This window comes from Mesoplodon bidens, assembly GCF_964165515.1.
Source record: "Mesoplodon bidens genome assembly, chromosome: 18".
NCBI classification, from domain to species: Eukaryota; Metazoa; Chordata; class Mammalia; order Artiodactyla; family Ziphiidae; genus Mesoplodon; species Mesoplodon bidens.
In genome coordinates this window covers 45455482-45470542 of record NC_138175.1, presented here as the reverse complement: position 1 = coordinate 45470542, position 15061 = coordinate 45455482, and the positions used below count along the sequence as shown (strand labels likewise).

At 50.3% G+C, this 15061-nt stretch overlaps 2 protein-coding genes across 5 annotated transcripts in view; one reads left to right on the top strand and one right to left on the bottom strand.

Moving 5' to 3' along the window:
- Positions 1-1288, bottom strand: part of WDR62 (WD repeat domain 62) — a 49541-nt gene extending 48253 nt beyond the window's left edge. For both annotated transcript variants that reach the window (XM_081217553.1, XM_081217554.1), the window contains exon 1: positions 738-1288. In XM_081217553.1, coding sequence (XP_081073679.1) covers positions 738-914 — 177 coding nt within the window. In that variant the 5' untranslated portion in view covers positions 915-1288. The remainder of the gene's footprint in view (positions 1-737) is intronic.
- Positions 253-14056, top strand: THAP8 (THAP domain containing 8). 3 transcript variants are annotated; one of them, XM_081217557.1, is made up of 4 exons: positions 253-392; positions 11126-11318; positions 11482-11874; positions 13479-14056. In XM_081217557.1, exons 2-4 carry the CDS (start codon positions 11172-11174, stop codon positions 13617-13619), a joined length of 681 nt encoding a protein of 226 aa, XP_081073683.1. In that variant the 5' UTR covers positions 253-392; positions 11126-11171; the 3' UTR covers positions 13620-14056. The 3 variants fall into 3 exon arrangements, with proteins under 3 accessions (XP_081073683.1, XP_081073682.1, XP_081073681.1); XM_081217556.1 differs by lacking the exon at positions 253-392 and adding an exon at positions 1433-1683; XM_081217555.1 differs by lacking the exon at positions 253-392 and adding an exon at positions 1434-1697.
- The last annotated feature ends 1005 nt before the right edge of the window (positions 14057-15061 follow it).

Here is a 15061-nt window from a genome sequence, read left to right as displayed (position 1 = left end):
TTATAAAAACAGACTTTGCAGCTCAGCGAGTTGGAAAACAATTTTTTAAATTGCTGCTGTGCTACTGGAATTTCTTCTACCTACTCTAAAATCTTTGTTTCTGTGTCTCATGATTTAAGGAACTGTTCTACACGCCGTCTCCCTACCTCCGGCAGTGCTGCTGAGATTTTACAAATATTACTCACATCCTGTCCATAATTTAGGGTGGCAATACGGACTAAGAATCCCACCTTGGTAAAGGAGAAGGAAAGAGAAGGCAGCAGATGAAGGAAGGCAGGCTAGAGGAAGAGTTGGAACAAGTAGGACTCGGGACTGAACCCTGGTAGGGACCCTGAAGACCAAGAGGGGGGTGAGGTCAACAAAAGTGGAAGGGCCCAGAGATGCGTCTAAAGGTAACTAAAGGGATAAACAGAACTAGGAGATGATTAGCAAAACTAAAACGCGCTCCAAAGTAAAAGGCCAGGGAGGAACCCCGGCAACGTTCCAAAGGCTAAGGGTGGGGCCAGGGTTTGAGAAGTGGGAGTAGGAACGACGGGCACTACCCGAGAGAGGAGGAGACAGGGCAGTGGGATGAGCCTTGGCTAAGGGGGCGGGGTTTAGAGGACTAGTCGGGTCAGAGAGCAACTAGAGGGGGTACCAACCGGGGGCTGAGAGGCGGGGCCAAAGATCTAAGGGCGGGACCAAGGGAGACCCAGGGGAACCTGGAACTGAGATGGGCAAGGCAAGCAGCTCCTCACCCGGTTCTGCACCGTGTCCTCGGGCGCCGCCGAGAGTCTTGTCCGCCGCCGGAGGCAGAGCGGTGGAACGGGGGGCGGGGAGGACTGGGCCCTCCGCGCCGGAACTCCCGCCATGATGGATGGCAACTTCTCGACTGCATCGTTCCGCGCGTAGCCTCCGGGCCCCAAGGTCGCCATGGTCGCTCCGGAGCCCGGCGGCCGTTACACTCCTCAACCGCCACCGAACAGCGAACGGCCGCGGGAAAGCCGGCGCCGCCGCCCATTGGACGCGGCCGGCTGCCGGTCTGGCCAATCTCAGGGTTGCCAGGCAGAGCTTTTGACCAATGAGAGCTAAGAGTCGGAGCGGAGGGTCTGGCAGGGTGGAGCCACGGCTCTTCAGCTTGATGCTTGATCGAGCGTTGTGGAGTTTTTTTTTAATCCCGTCTGTGTTTTCATCATTCACTAAATATCAGGTTTTAACTTTTACGATGCTAATGCCAAAGCCTCCTCGCCTCGCTTTTTGCTGCCCCCCACCCCCACCCAAGGGCGACTATCCGCGCAGTGGCAGTCGCCCGGATGTAAGCGTAGGGTGGAGCCGAAAAAGACTGAAGAGTTGGCGCAGACTCAGAAACGCCTTGACGCCACCTCTCCCCCATCATGTGATGAGGTCCGGGTGGCTAAGAGCCGGCTTTGCGCAGGCATTCTCGCTTTTCTCCATTTGCCACGTGATGAGGGCGTAGCTGTGGTAACACGGCCTGGCGCGCAGTACGCAGGCACGTGATGAGGCCCCTTACGTCAGGCACGCTGCAAGCGCACGGGCTGGGCGGGGTTCGGCGGCGCCTGGCGAGGACCAAAGTGCGTCTTCAGACCGGGCAAAACCCAGTTGGGTTGGACAGCCATGCCCAAGTACTGCCGGGCTCCGAACTGCTCCAACAATGCGGGCCAACTGGGTGCGGACAACCGCCCGGTGAGCTTCTACAAGTGAGCAAAGCGAGGGGCGTGGCTTGCAGGGAGGCGGGGCCCTGTGGGGGCGGGCCCGAGGGTAAATGCAGCAGTGCGAGGGACCTAGTCCATCTTGCGGGTGTCTGGAAGCAGGGTTAGCAGGTTGAAGAGACCGTATTTCACTAACAGTAAACACCGCTCATGTAAAGGTGCAGATGTGTACAACAGCAGGGGTAGACGATTAACTGCAGGTAGTGAACGGGGCGAGCGGAGGAATGGGAGGGCTGTGTAGACAGAAGTGAGGTTGGTCGAGGCTCAGAAAGAGCCTACAGTTGCCCACTCGCCATCCCCACGGATTTGAGGCATCTCAAACTCAAAACATCCGAAACCAAGCTCCTGATTTTGTCTCCTAAAACCTCCCATATCCTTTACTATCCTAGTTAATAGCTTTCCATCCTTACCGTCTTTCAGGCTAGAAACCCTTAGAGTCATCTTTACTTCTTGTCTCACACTTGAGAAAGTAAAAATTAGCTTGAACTGTAAAACAAAAAAACCCAATAACAACAAAAAAAACCTGCTTTCTTATTTATTTGGCTGGAATGACAGACACGGGAAAAGCTAGCTGAAGAGTTAATAGGAAAAAATTTTTCTATATTTTTCTCAGGGACGTGCTGCAGATGTAAAGTGACAAAACTCCCCTTCTTTTTTTTTTTTTTTTTTTGCGGTACGCGGGCCTCTCACTGTTGTGGCCTCTCCCGTTGCGGAGCACAGGCTCCGGACGCGCAGGCTCAGCGGCCATGGCTCACGGGCCCAGCTACTCCGCGGCGTGTGGGATCTTCCCGGACCGGGACACAAACCCGTGTCCCCTGCATCGGCAGGCGGACTCTCAACCACTGCGCCACCAGGGAAGCCCAAAACTCCCTTTCTTTTGAGTGACTGCTGCTTTCTTACTAGGAAGCTTTGTTCTCTAAAATCGTAGGCCATCACAAACTGCTGTTTGAAGTTACATCAGTAAGAATGAAACATCTTACTTAAGGTTTGGAGAAGTTGAGTCACTTTGACACAGAGAAGCAACCTTGATTTACAGTCCAGGTGCAGAGCTTCAGGTAAGGGGTTTCTGGACACAGTATTCCACATCTATCCAAACTTTATTGCTTCCAAGGAGACGGACCCTGGGCCCACTTTGTAATCCAGGTCTAATATTGATCCCTTTACACACAGTTCTGCTTTGCTTTGAGCCTATCCAAACACTGTTTCACTTACATTTCACCTAAATTTCACCCATTCACCAAACCCAAATAATAATTATTTTCCTCTGTTTGATGAAACTCCCCACAGTATCTCTGGTGTACAGTTCCCTTATTGCCGTGGTAAATAAACCTGACTTCCCTAGACTACATGTTTGTCCCTGGTGGCCTTAGTCTAAGTGGGCCAGGACACATTCCTCATCCAGTCCATTAGCAAATCCTGTTGACTCTCCCTTTAAAGTGTACCAAGAATTTACCACTTCTAACCACCTTCCTTGCCCCCACCCTGGTGTTGGCCACTGTCACCTCCCGACTGCATGACTGCACTATTTTAGTAGCCTCTCCATTTGTCAACCTGCTCCCACAGTCTGTTCAGGGCTCAGATCCATCCCCTCCCCAGCTCCCACCTGACTCTGTAAAGACAGGAAGGTGAGGCTGGAGCAGGCAGAGAACAGGCCTACAAAGCCCTACAGGAGCTGGATCCCCACTCTCTGTCTGACCTCATCTCCTCCCTCCTGCCCCTTACTTAACTCCGCTCCAGTGTCACTGGCTTATTCGATGTTCCTCTAGCATGCCAGGCACATTGTTACCCCAGAGCCCTTCCCTGTTTTGAACAGCCTGTGCTGTTCCGTCTGCCTGGAAAGATCTTCTCTTTATGACCACCACTCTGTAAAATGATAACCCTCTCCCAGTACATACATATTCTCCTTATTCACCTCCTGCTTTATTTTTCCCTTTCACATTTACCACTTTCTGGCATACCACATATTTGATATATTCCTTTAGTGGCTCCTCCACTAGAATGTCAGCTCCATGAAGGCAGGGATTTTTTTCTGTCTCATTCCCCTGTTGTGTCCCCACCACCTAGAACAGTGCCTGGCACGTAGTGGGTGCTCAGTAAATACTTGTTGGATGAATTCGATGAATGCATTTCAGATGGGCTCCTCAGGAAACTCAGAATGCCATGTCCCAGCTATCCCTTGAGGGACCGGTTCAGGGTAGGAGGAGGGCAGAGGAGTCTGAACCTAAATCAGTATGTCCAGACTTGCTTTTTTTTTTTTTTTTGCATTACACAGGCCTCTCACTGCCGTGGCCTCTCCCATTGCGGAGCACAGGCTCCGGATGCGCAGGCTTAGCGGCCATGGCTCACGGGCCCAGCCGCTCCGCGGCATGTGGGATCTTCCCGGACCGGGGCACGAACCCGTGTCCCCTGCATCGGCAGGCGGACTCTCAGCCACTGCGCCACCAGGGAAGCCCACAGACTTGCTTTTTAATATATATCACTCTGACATCGTTTATTAAGTCAGCAACTCCGAGTGTCTCCTGTAGTAAGTAAGCTCCTGCTGGACACAGAGGACCCTGACAGATCTTGTTCCTTCCCTGACAGAGCTCATGGATAGGTGCGGGGTCAGTCATTGAAGAACTGAGGACACAAGTTGATCCCTTCTTTTCTTCAGCACCACTGCCCCCAATCTAGTCCATTAATCCATCCTTTGACTCTACCCTCCAAAACAGTCCCATCCTGCAGCAATCACAACAAAAGCCCTAAGTCCTTGACAATACAGTTATAAATGCAAATGGTAGGATCCTCACTAAACTATTAGGAAATAAGGAAAGAAAGAAAACCCACCACATTCCTAGTCTGACCACTTCTTATCACCTCTGCTGCCATAGCATAGCCCAGGCTGCCATCATTTCTTTCTTTCTTTCTTTCTTTTTTTTTTAATCTTTCTTTCTTTCTTAATCTTTTGGCTGTGCTGGATCTTAGTTGTGGCATGTGGGATCTTTAGTTGTGGCATGCGGACTTCTTAGTTGCAGCATGTGGACTTCCTAACTGCAGCATGCATATGGGATCTAGTTCCCTGACCAGGGATCAAACCCGGGCGCCCTGCATTGGGAGCGCGGAGTCTTACCCATTGGACCACCAGGGAAGTCCCCATCATTTCTTAATGAGACGCTCTGATAGATGCTTGCTGGTCTCCCTACTTCTACGCTTGCTTCCCTTACAGCGATGACAATAATAACTTGCTTAAAGAGCACTTACTGTATGCCAGGTAAGTGTTCTAAGTGCTTCACACATAATACTAAGGAGAACAGTGAGAACTGTGCATAGCAGCCAGACGACCGTTTAAAAATCAGTTCATGTCTGTGTTGTTTAAATCCCACCAATGGCTGCCAGGCTGTTCCTCACACAGGCTGACCCATTCCCACCTCAAGGTCCATCCCTGAGTCACTCTAAGAAGCCATTTAGCTAAGAGTTTGGTGAGGAGCAGTCCCCAAAGGAGATTCAAGAGAGGGCATGGATGCTAGGAAGGAACAAGGTGAAACACTGAGGGAAGTGGCTGCTAGGAAGTAACTCGAAATTTCTGCCTGGGTGCCAAAGGAAACATTCATTAGTTGTGATTTAGGCCCTTTCAGGAACAAATGACAGTCATCTCTCATGGCAGGGGGAGGTGTCTCACAGGTAGGAATTGCATCTGTCTGGCAGTAACAAAGTCCTGAAATAATAGTGGCTTTACCAAATTACGGGGTCTATAGGAATCAGCGTAGTTAGGTTATGCTACAGTACAAACTCACAGAATCTCAGTGGCTTACCACAACAAAGGTTTATTCCTCACTCACACTAATGTCCTTTGTAGGCCATTTGTGGCCCTTCTCTACTGTATCTTAATTGGGGATTCAGGCTGAAGGAGCCTCCCCTATCTGGAATATTGTTGGTCTTGTGGGAGGGGGAAAAGAGAAAGTGGGGAGAATCACTGAATGGCTCCTGGTAAATTGCATATTTAGAAGTGGCCCATATCACTTTTACTTCTTTGGCCACAGCAAGTCTGTGGCAAGCGTCAGGTCCGTAGAGTAGAAATGTGTATCTTCGTGTGGGGAAGGCAGCAAATGTCTTGAACAATAATACAGTCTACTGCAAGGTTTATTTTTCTCTCACATGAAGCAAGTACAGAGGTTGGCAGACGAGCACTGGTGTGGCAGTTCCACAATCATCAGGGATGAGGGTCCCATCTTTCATATCCATCCAGTGGCTGCCAAGTACCTCAGCCATCATGCCCAACCATTTCTGGTAGGGAGAAAAGAGAAGGGACGAAGAGCAAAAGAGACACGACTCTAAACTGAGCTGGTCCCCTTTACAAAGCCTTCTCAGAAATCCCACTCAACGGTAAGTTCTTCATCATTGGTCACCCCCCCCAACTGCAAAGGAGCCTGGGAAATGTAGTCTTTTGCTGGGCAGTTAACCACCCTGAAGACATTTTGAGTTATGTTAGTAAGGAAGAAAAGAAGAACTAGCAGTGCTGTAGATAGAATGGCCAACAAGACTAAAATATTCTATAAAAAAAGGAGGACACTGGCTGTGCACTTAAGGTAGAATTTTAGAGAGGGACATTTCCTATCATAAATGTTGCCATCTAGAGGAACAAAAGAATAAAAACAAGACCAAATTAGGAAGAGGTTTTCTATGATATTACTTTCCTCCTTTGTGCCTTGAGCTGCTTCTGATTCCATTTGAGAACCCTCTCACATTTAAGGTACCATCCTAGATGTCTCACCCAACATGAAAGTATTGGCCAGAACTTAGTTACATGGCCCACTTACTGCAAAGGAACCTGGGAGACAGTCGTCTAACAGGGCACATTATGGCCTCAAAAAAGTTGGAGTTTGTTGGTAAGGAAGAAGAAGAGAGTGGACGTGGAGCAATCAGTTGGCAGCCTCTGCCCAGGAGTAGGTGGGAAGTGCTGGTACAAGGGATTTCATGTTCTTGTCCAGGCAGAAGGAGGCTGGTGAGAACATTGGATCTCAGATTGAGGGTGAAGGAACTGCAGCAGCCAGAGCTCCTGGCTCTGTGCCCTGGGGTTCTGCTCTTTGGATGCCACGCTCTCCTCTGAGTCAGCCCTTCTGTCCTCATTCACCAGCTATCCCCCACTTCCCTCTCTGTCTGCCTTTTGCCTGAGAAGCCTTCCTTTGCTCCCCACCAACAACCTCTGTCCATCCCATCCACCTCCTCCCCACTGGTGGCCTCTGTACTTTCTTATGTGTCTTTCCCAGTGTTTCTTTATGCACATGCAAGCAAATCTGAACATACATTCTTGTTTCACCCTTTATTACTTTGTTAGTTTCCTATGGGTGCTGTTACAAACTCCTGGTGGCTTAAAACAACAGGAATTATTCTCTCACAATCCAGATCGGTTTTACTGGGCCAAAAATCAAGGTGTCAGCAGGGCTGCATTCCCCAGGAGGCTCTAGGAGAAAATCTGTTCCTCGCGTCTTCCAGTTTCTGGTGTCCGCAGGCATTCCTTGGCTTTTGGCCACATCACTCCAATCTCTGCTTCTGTTGTCACGTTGCGTCTCCTCTTCTATCTGTGGTAATATGTTCTTCTGCTTCCCTCTTATAAGAATACTTGCAACTGCTTTTAGGGCCAACCCGGATGATGTAGGATAATTTTCCCCATCTCAAGATCCTTAACTTAATCACATCTTTTGCCATGAAATGCAATATTCACAGACCCCGGGGATTAGGACATGGATGTCTTTGGGGGGACTGTTATTCAGGCTGCCACAATTACTAAAAGCTGATACACGCTATTTGGAACCTTGCTTTTTTCACATAATATATGCCTGAGAGTAGCATATCAGTTAATACAGTGCCTTCAGCCTATTTTAGAGCTACATGGTATTCTTTTGTGTGCATATGCCTGAGTTTATTTGTCCTGACTCCTATGGATGGGATTGTCCCCTACCCTCTAACACTCCTTACTCTTCCTTTTTAACAAAGAGAGAGCAGGCCTTATAGCCCTCAGCAAGTAAAGGTATCAGGTGTTTTTATGGTTAACTCCTATTTATGGAATTGATACGGGTTTTCCATTTTCAGTTGTGATTTAAAGTTTCTCTTTTAGGTATCTTCGTTTAATACTTAAGTTGGTCAATTTTAAGAAAAATGTTAAGTAAATAATGTCACAGATATCGAAGACATTGTGAAGGTGGGATGTGGATGACTGACTGTATTAGTTATCTAATGCTCCATAACAAACTATCCCAACATTTAGCAGCTTAAAATAAACCTTTAGTGTTTCACAGTTTCTGGCAGCTCCCACAGAACAAACTGGCCGGAATTTAATCATGTGGCCACCTCTAGCTGCAAATGAAGCTGGGAAATGAGGTCTTTATTGTGGACAGTCTTGAACCCAGGTCTAAATAGAAAGTGTATTGCTATAAAAGAGGGCAAAAAGAGACGTTGGGGACAGTGGCACCAGTTAATGGGTAGCACTGCTTCTAATGGACACAGAAGTAGTTGGGCGCCTGTAAAGGGTGCCTTATCAGATAATCCCTATCCACTCCCACTGGGAAAGCTTTTATTTAATTCATTTAAAAAAAACTTTAAAATTAAAAAATTTTTTAATTGTGGTAAAATACACATAACATAAAATCTCCCCTCTTAACCATCTTTAAATTCAGTAGTATTAAGCATGTTCACATTGTTGAGCAACCAATCTCCAGAACTTTTTCTTTCTTTTTTTTTTTAAATTTATTTATTTATTTTTGGCTGCATTGGGTCTTCATTTGCCATGCACGGGATTTCTCTAGCTGCGGCGAGCGGGGGCTACTCTTCGTTGTGGTGTGCGGGCCTCTCATTGCAGTGGCTTCTCTTGTTGCAGAGCGTGGGCTCTAGGCACGTGGGCTTCAGTAGTTGTAGCACGCAGGCTCAGTAGTTGTGGCTCGTGGGCTCTAGAGTGCAGGCTCAGTAGCTGTGGTGCACGTGCTTAGTTGCTCCGTGGCATGTGGGATCTTCCCGGACCAGGGATCGAACCCATGTCCCCTGCATCGGTAGGCAGATTCTTAACCACTGCACCACCAGGGAAGTCCCTCCAGAACTTCTTCATCTTGCCAAACTGAAACTCTATACCCATTGAACAAGAACTCCCAATTTCCCTCCCCCTCCCCCCAGCCCCTGGCAACCACCATTCTACTTTCTGTTTCTCTGAATCTGACTACTTTAGATACCCCATATAAGTGGAATCATACAGTATTTGGTTTTTTTGTGACTGGTTTATTTCACTTACCGTAATGTACTCAAGATTCATCCATGTTATAGTATGTGTCAGAATTTCTTTCCTTTTTAAGGCTGAATAATATTTCATTGTATGTATATACCACCTTTTGCTAATCCATTCATTTGTTGATGGACCCTTGGGTTTCTTCCCGCTTTTGGCTATTGTAAATAATGCTATTATGCACATGAGTATGCGCATATCTCTTCGAGACTCTGCTTTCAATTTTTAGGGGGTCTGTATCCAGAAGAGGGATTGTTGGATCATATGGTAATTCTACTTTCAATTTTTTGAGGAACAGCCATACACAGAGGCTGCTCCATTTTACATTCCCACCAACTGTGCACAGGGTTCCAGTTTCTGCTCATCCTTGCCAACACTTGTTATTTTTTGTTTGTTTGTTTTTGTATAGTAGTCATTCTAATGGTTATGAGGTGATATCTTGTGGTTTTGTTTGGCATTTTCCTAATGATAAATGATGTTGAGCATCTTTTCATATGCTGGTTGGCCATTTGTATCTTCTTTGGAGAAATGTCTATTCAAGTCCTTTGCCCATTTTTTTTTAACATATCTTTTTTTTAAATTTTTTAATTTATTTATGGCTGTGTTGGGTCTTTGTTTCTGTGCAAGGGCTTTCTCTAGTTGTGGCAAGCGGGGGCCACTCTTCCTCACGGTGCGCGGGCCTCTCACTATCACGGCCTCTCTTGTTGCGGAGCACAGGCTTCAGACGCGCAGGCTCAGTAATTGTGGCTCACGGGCCCAGTTGCTCCGCGGCATGCGGGATCCTCCCAGACCAGGGCTCGAACCCGTGTCCCCTGCATTGGCAAGCAGACTCTCAACCACCGCCCCACCAGGGAAGCCCTTTTGCCCATTTTTTAATCGGGTTATTTGTTGTCGTTAAGTTGTTTAAAAACTTTTTAACAGGGGCTTCCCTGGTGGCTCAGTGGTTGAGAGTCCGCCTGCCGATGTAGGGGACACAGGTTCGTGCCCCAGTCCGGGAAGATCCCACATGCCGCGGAGCGGCTGGGCCCGTGAGCCATGGCCGCTGAGCCTGCGCGTCCGGAGCCTGTGCTCCGCAATGGGAGAGGCCACAACAGTGAGAGGCCCGCGTACTGAAAAAAACAAACAAACAAACTTTTTAACATGTTTTCAAGAATACACAAAAAATAGAGTTGTTTAAATGAATCCTCGTGTATCTATTACTCATTTATACCAGTTGTCAACATTTTGCTAATGTTTTTCATCCGCCTTCCTCCCATGTACATCTTTTTTTTTTTTTTTTTTTTGCGGTACGCGGGCCTCTCACTGTTGTGGCCTCTCCCGCTGCGGAGCACAGGCTCCGGACGCGCAGGCCCAGCAGCCATGGCTCACGGGCCCAGCCGCTCCGCAGCACGTGGGATCTTCCCAGACCGGGGCACGAACCCGCGTCCCCTGCATCGGCAGGCAGACTCTCAACCACTGCGCCACCAGGGAAGCCCCCATGTACATCTTTAATGCAGTATTTTAAAGTAAATTCCAGACATTAGGTCTTTTATCCATAAATATTTCAGAATATTTTTCCAACAGATGACTATTTTAGAAGGTTAAACCAATATAATTATCACACCTAGCAAAATTAACTTCTTACAATTATCTAATACCCAATTCATGTTCAGTTTCCCCCAATTGTATTAAAATGTCTTTTTACAGAATGGTTTGTTGCATACAAAGTCCACATCTGCCTTTGGACTGATGTTTCTTAAATCTCTTTTAATCTATAATCCCATCCCTACCCCCATGAATATGGGATCTCCCACATTCTAGATTTGTCCGATTTTGTAAACTGCCTCCTGAGATTCATATGGAAGAACAGACTGGAGGGGAAGGGAGAGTGACAGTGGGTAAAGAGACCAGGAAGGAGACTGTAGCAAAAACCCAGCCAGGGGAGGCTGGAGGCTGGAGGCTGGATGCGAGGGTCAGCGGAGGTGGGAGAGGTGGGCTGATGCTGGGCGTTTAAAAGGTGGAGCCTGAAGAACTGGATGTGAGTAGGAGGTTGAGAGCCTGGTTGGGAGGCAGGGCCAGATTCTGGCCCAGGGGAGGCAGAGGTTTGGAGCCCAGGGACCTCTGAGTGTGCGTATCCTCAGGGAGGGGTGGGGTTGGACCTGATCTCGCTGACCCCGCCCTCCGGCAGGTTCCCCCTGAAGGATGGCCCCCGGCTGCAGGCCTGGCTGAGGCACATGGGGCGTGAGCACTGGGTGCCTAGCTGCCACCAGCACCTGTGCAGTGAGCACTTCGCCCCCTCTTGCTTCCAGTGGCGCTGGGGCGTGCGCTACCTGCGGCCGGATGCTGTGCCCTCCATCTTCTCCGGAGCGCCGCCCGCCAAGGTGAGCTCAGGAGAGTCCCATTGCTGGAGTCTGATCCCCCACCCCTCCCCTCTGAGGGAGGTCCCTCCTGCAGGCTGACTCTCAGCCCTCCACTCCTGAGGAATTTTCCCTTGGAGTCCGGCCCTGTTGTCCTCCATCCCCCATCCCTTGCCTTGTCTTCCAGAGGCAGACGAATTCCCGAAGCACCGAGAAACCAGTCATGCCTCCAACTCCGCAGGAGGCCACGTCCCTGTCCCCTGGCCCAGCCGTCCCGGCCCCTGGCCCCGTACAGCTTGTGGTGCTGGGGCCAGCATCCGGGAGCCCCGAGGTCCCAGCCACCGTGTTCCTGACTCCCCTGCCGCTCCCGCAGGTTCCCATGGGGCCGCGCCCTGGAGTGTCGGCCCAGCACCCCCGGCCCGGGCTGGGCGCGGCGCTGGGAGCGCTGCAGCGGCGGGTGCGGAGGCTCCAGCGGCGCCAGGAGCGGCACCAGGCGCGGCTGCGGGCTCTGGAACAGCTGGCGAAGCAGTTGTGCGCGGATAGCCTCCTGGCGCCGGCGCACCGGGGCCGGCTGCGCGCGGTGAGTGTCCTGCCTGGCCCACACAGTGGGTGTGCTTGCGGCTAAACTAGAGTCCAGAGTTGAAAGTCAGAACATTTCACCCATGTTTCCAAATTTCTGGCTTGAAAGAATCAGTCTGGCAATACCAAGCAACTATCGGTGGGAGCTGAGTAGTGGCTGCTCCATTTATTAATAATAATATAATATTTAAGCAGCCCTTACTCTCTTCTAGACACAGAGTTAATAACTTATTGAAAACTCACTATGACCTTGATACTGAAACTGCTCTTGTCCCCATTTTCCATATGAAAAAACTGAAGCACAGAGTGGTCCAGTAACTTGCCCAAAGCCAGGCAGTCAGTAAGTTGCAGAGCCAGGATTCAAACCCAGGTGTCTGGCCCGAGAGGAGGCCTGTGCTCCTCTGTGGGAGAGCTCCCTGCCTGGCCCCTACAGAGCTTGAGTTTACAACTCTATACTAGAGTCTCCCAGGCCCTATCTAAGGCCCTTTTGCCCCTGTGTTTTACTGCTGAGTACTTTCTGGCGTGGGGAGTGGAGGGGATCATGTCTTTTTTATTTGGCCACGCCACATGGCTTGTGAGGTCTTAGTTCCCCGACCAGGGATCGAATCCGTGCCCCCTGCAGTGGAAGCACAGAGTCCTAAACACTGCACCACCAAGGAATTCCTGAGGGGATCATGTCTTTAAAAATCAAAATTTGACCAGGCCTTTTTCCTGCTTAAAACCTCAGAGTCAAGCTTGAGGTCCCAGGGCCCTTGTTCCTGCCTGGACAAGGGAGGTGGGAGGGGGTTTCAGAAAGCCCCTGAGGTACCTCTGTAGCTAAGGTGTCTCAACCTGACAGCCAGTGGGTTGGGCCTGGCCCACAGATATTATTCTTTTGGCCTCAGTAATGCTGTAAAATATTTTCTGGTCTTTCCTGAAGGCTCAGCAGATCTAGCAGCACTGGGTTCGCATCCCCAGGTAGTAGCAGTCAGCTAGAGCTGCAGTGGATGTCCCCGGAGGCTTTGTGTTTGAGACTGTGGCCTGAGCCATGCTGGAGCACAAGAGGGACATACGGCGGGTGGGCGGGGGCAAGGACATAACTCAGACTCAGGCCTGCGGCTCTTCATGGAGCCTGCCAGGGCCCCTGGGCTGACAGTGGCTCTCTCTGCCTCCCCTGCCCCCATTCCATCCCTGTCTCTCAATCTCTTCCTCTCTCTCCCACATTCATCTTTGTCTTTCTGCCCCCTATGTCTCTGTCATCCCATCTATCTCCCCACTTCCCATGTCTCTCTTCATCTGCATCTTTATCCCCCATATCCATATCCCTGTCTCCCTGCCCCTACATTTCTCCCACCCCCTATATCTGTCTCTCCATGTCTCTCTTCGCCCACATCTCTCCCTGTTTCCCCATACCTCTTTATACCCTCATGAATGTCTCTCTGGTTCTCACATCTCTCTCTGCCCATATCTCTCTCTGTCTCCTGACACCCCCCCACACCTCTACCTGCCTGTTCCTCACCATTTCTCCCCCTGCCCCCACTTTTTCCTTCCCTCCTTTCCTCCCCTCACTCCCCTCATTCCCCTGTGTCCTCCATCTCTACTACTTCGTTGCCTGGGACGGCCCAGCTCCCTGGACCTGAGGAATCCCAAGCCTTCACCATCATCTGTGGAGGGCCTGACATAGCTGTGGTCCTTGCCCAAGGTCCTGCACCTCCCACCCTGGATGCCAAGCCTGAGCTCCTGGACACTCAGACTCCCAGTGCATAAGGACCGGGACAGATGATAGAAGACAGAGGAAGAGAGACGCATCAAACGTGGGCTTGGCCCAGCCCCATGACCCATGCCTGGGGCATAGCAGTGCCTCCCTCAGGGGCCTGGCTCCCACCACCTCCTCCTAGGGACCCCTTGAACCTTAGGGCTGACCTGGGCCCAAGACCCCTGTCAGCAGTGATTACCCTGGGAACCAGGTCCCAACCCCACCTTCAATCTTCGCGGTCAGTAAAACATTCTCAGAGCAGAGCAAGGGTTGTTTGTTTGGAGAGAGTTGTACCTGGTTCTGAAGAGCCCCTTGTACCCTTTGCCAAGCCTGATGCCAAGCTGGGGATACAGCAGTGAACACAGCTGACAAAAGTCCTGTCCTCGTGGTGCTCACTTTCTGCTTGAGCAGAAGATGAACTAGTAAATTAATAAACAGTATAATTTCAGGTTGTGATAAGTGCCATAAAGACTGAATGAAAATGTAATGGGCTGGGTGGGAGGGAGGACTCTCTAAGGAGACAATGTTTGAGCAGACACCTGATGATGAGAAGGAGCTGGCCTGGAAGGCACGTGGACTGGATGTTCCAGGGAGAAGAACGGCCCCTGCACATACCCTACCATCTAAGGTATAAGCCGGAGGAAGACAGTGTTGCTATGGTGAACACTGAAGCAGGGAAGGGAGTGAGTGTTTGTGTGTGAGGAGGGTGGGGTTGGGATGCAATGTTAGATAGAGCAGAAAAGGTCTCATTGGAAAGGTACCAATAAGCGAAAGCCTAAAAGAGGAGTAAGGGAACCAGGTATCTGGGGAAAGAGCATTCCAGGCAGAAGGAAAGCCAGTGCAGAGGCCCTGGGGTGAGGAGGAACAAGGAGGCCAGGGTGGTTAGAGTGGAGTGACTGAGGGGGAGAGTGAGAGGAGGTGAGACTGGAGAGATGACAGGGAAGTTCACCCAGGGACTTGCGGGTTGTGGTTGAGACATTGGCTGTTGCCTGCGGTGAGGTGCAGCAAGCAGATGCCTTTAGGAAGGTCCTGATGTGATAAGTGTTAATAGGTCCCTCTGGCTGCATATTGGGGTGTTGGGGGGAGCTGCCATAGTCCAGGTGGGAGAGGATGAAGGATGGACCAGGATTAGGGCCTGGGACTGGGGTGAGGGATGAAATTCTGGAAATATCTTGAATGGAGCTACTGGGCCTGCACGTTAGAAGGATGAGAGGTGGAAAACAAAGTCAGCCAGCCCTGTTCAGGCTGGGATGATTGTGGACAGTGCAGGCCACAGCGAGTCAGGTGTGACAGCCCAGCCAGGATGATGGGGCCAGGAAGGCCTCATCCCTGGGCTGGCTCCTGGAGGCCTTTCTGGGGGGAGGAGTCCATTGGCAGATCTATCCCCTAGACACTGCCAAAGCCATGTAGCACAGTGATTAAAAGCCCAGGCTCTGTAGCCAGGCCACTGGGA

Bases quoted from the DNA above. Each gene is read 5' to 3' on its own strand.
- THAP8 (XM_081217555.1), top strand. From the start codon at position 1,615: ATGCCCAAGTACTGCCGGGCTCCGAACTGCTCCAACAATGCGGGCCAA. The intron at 1,698-11,125 runs GTGAGCAAAGCG...GCCCTCCGGCAG, and splicing joins CGCCCGGTGAGCTTCTACAA to GTTCCCCCTGAAGGATGGCC. The intron at 11,875-13,478 runs GTGAGTGTCCTG...GGGACGGCCCAG, and splicing joins ACCGGGGCCGGCTGCGCGCG to CTCCCTGGACCTGAGGAATC.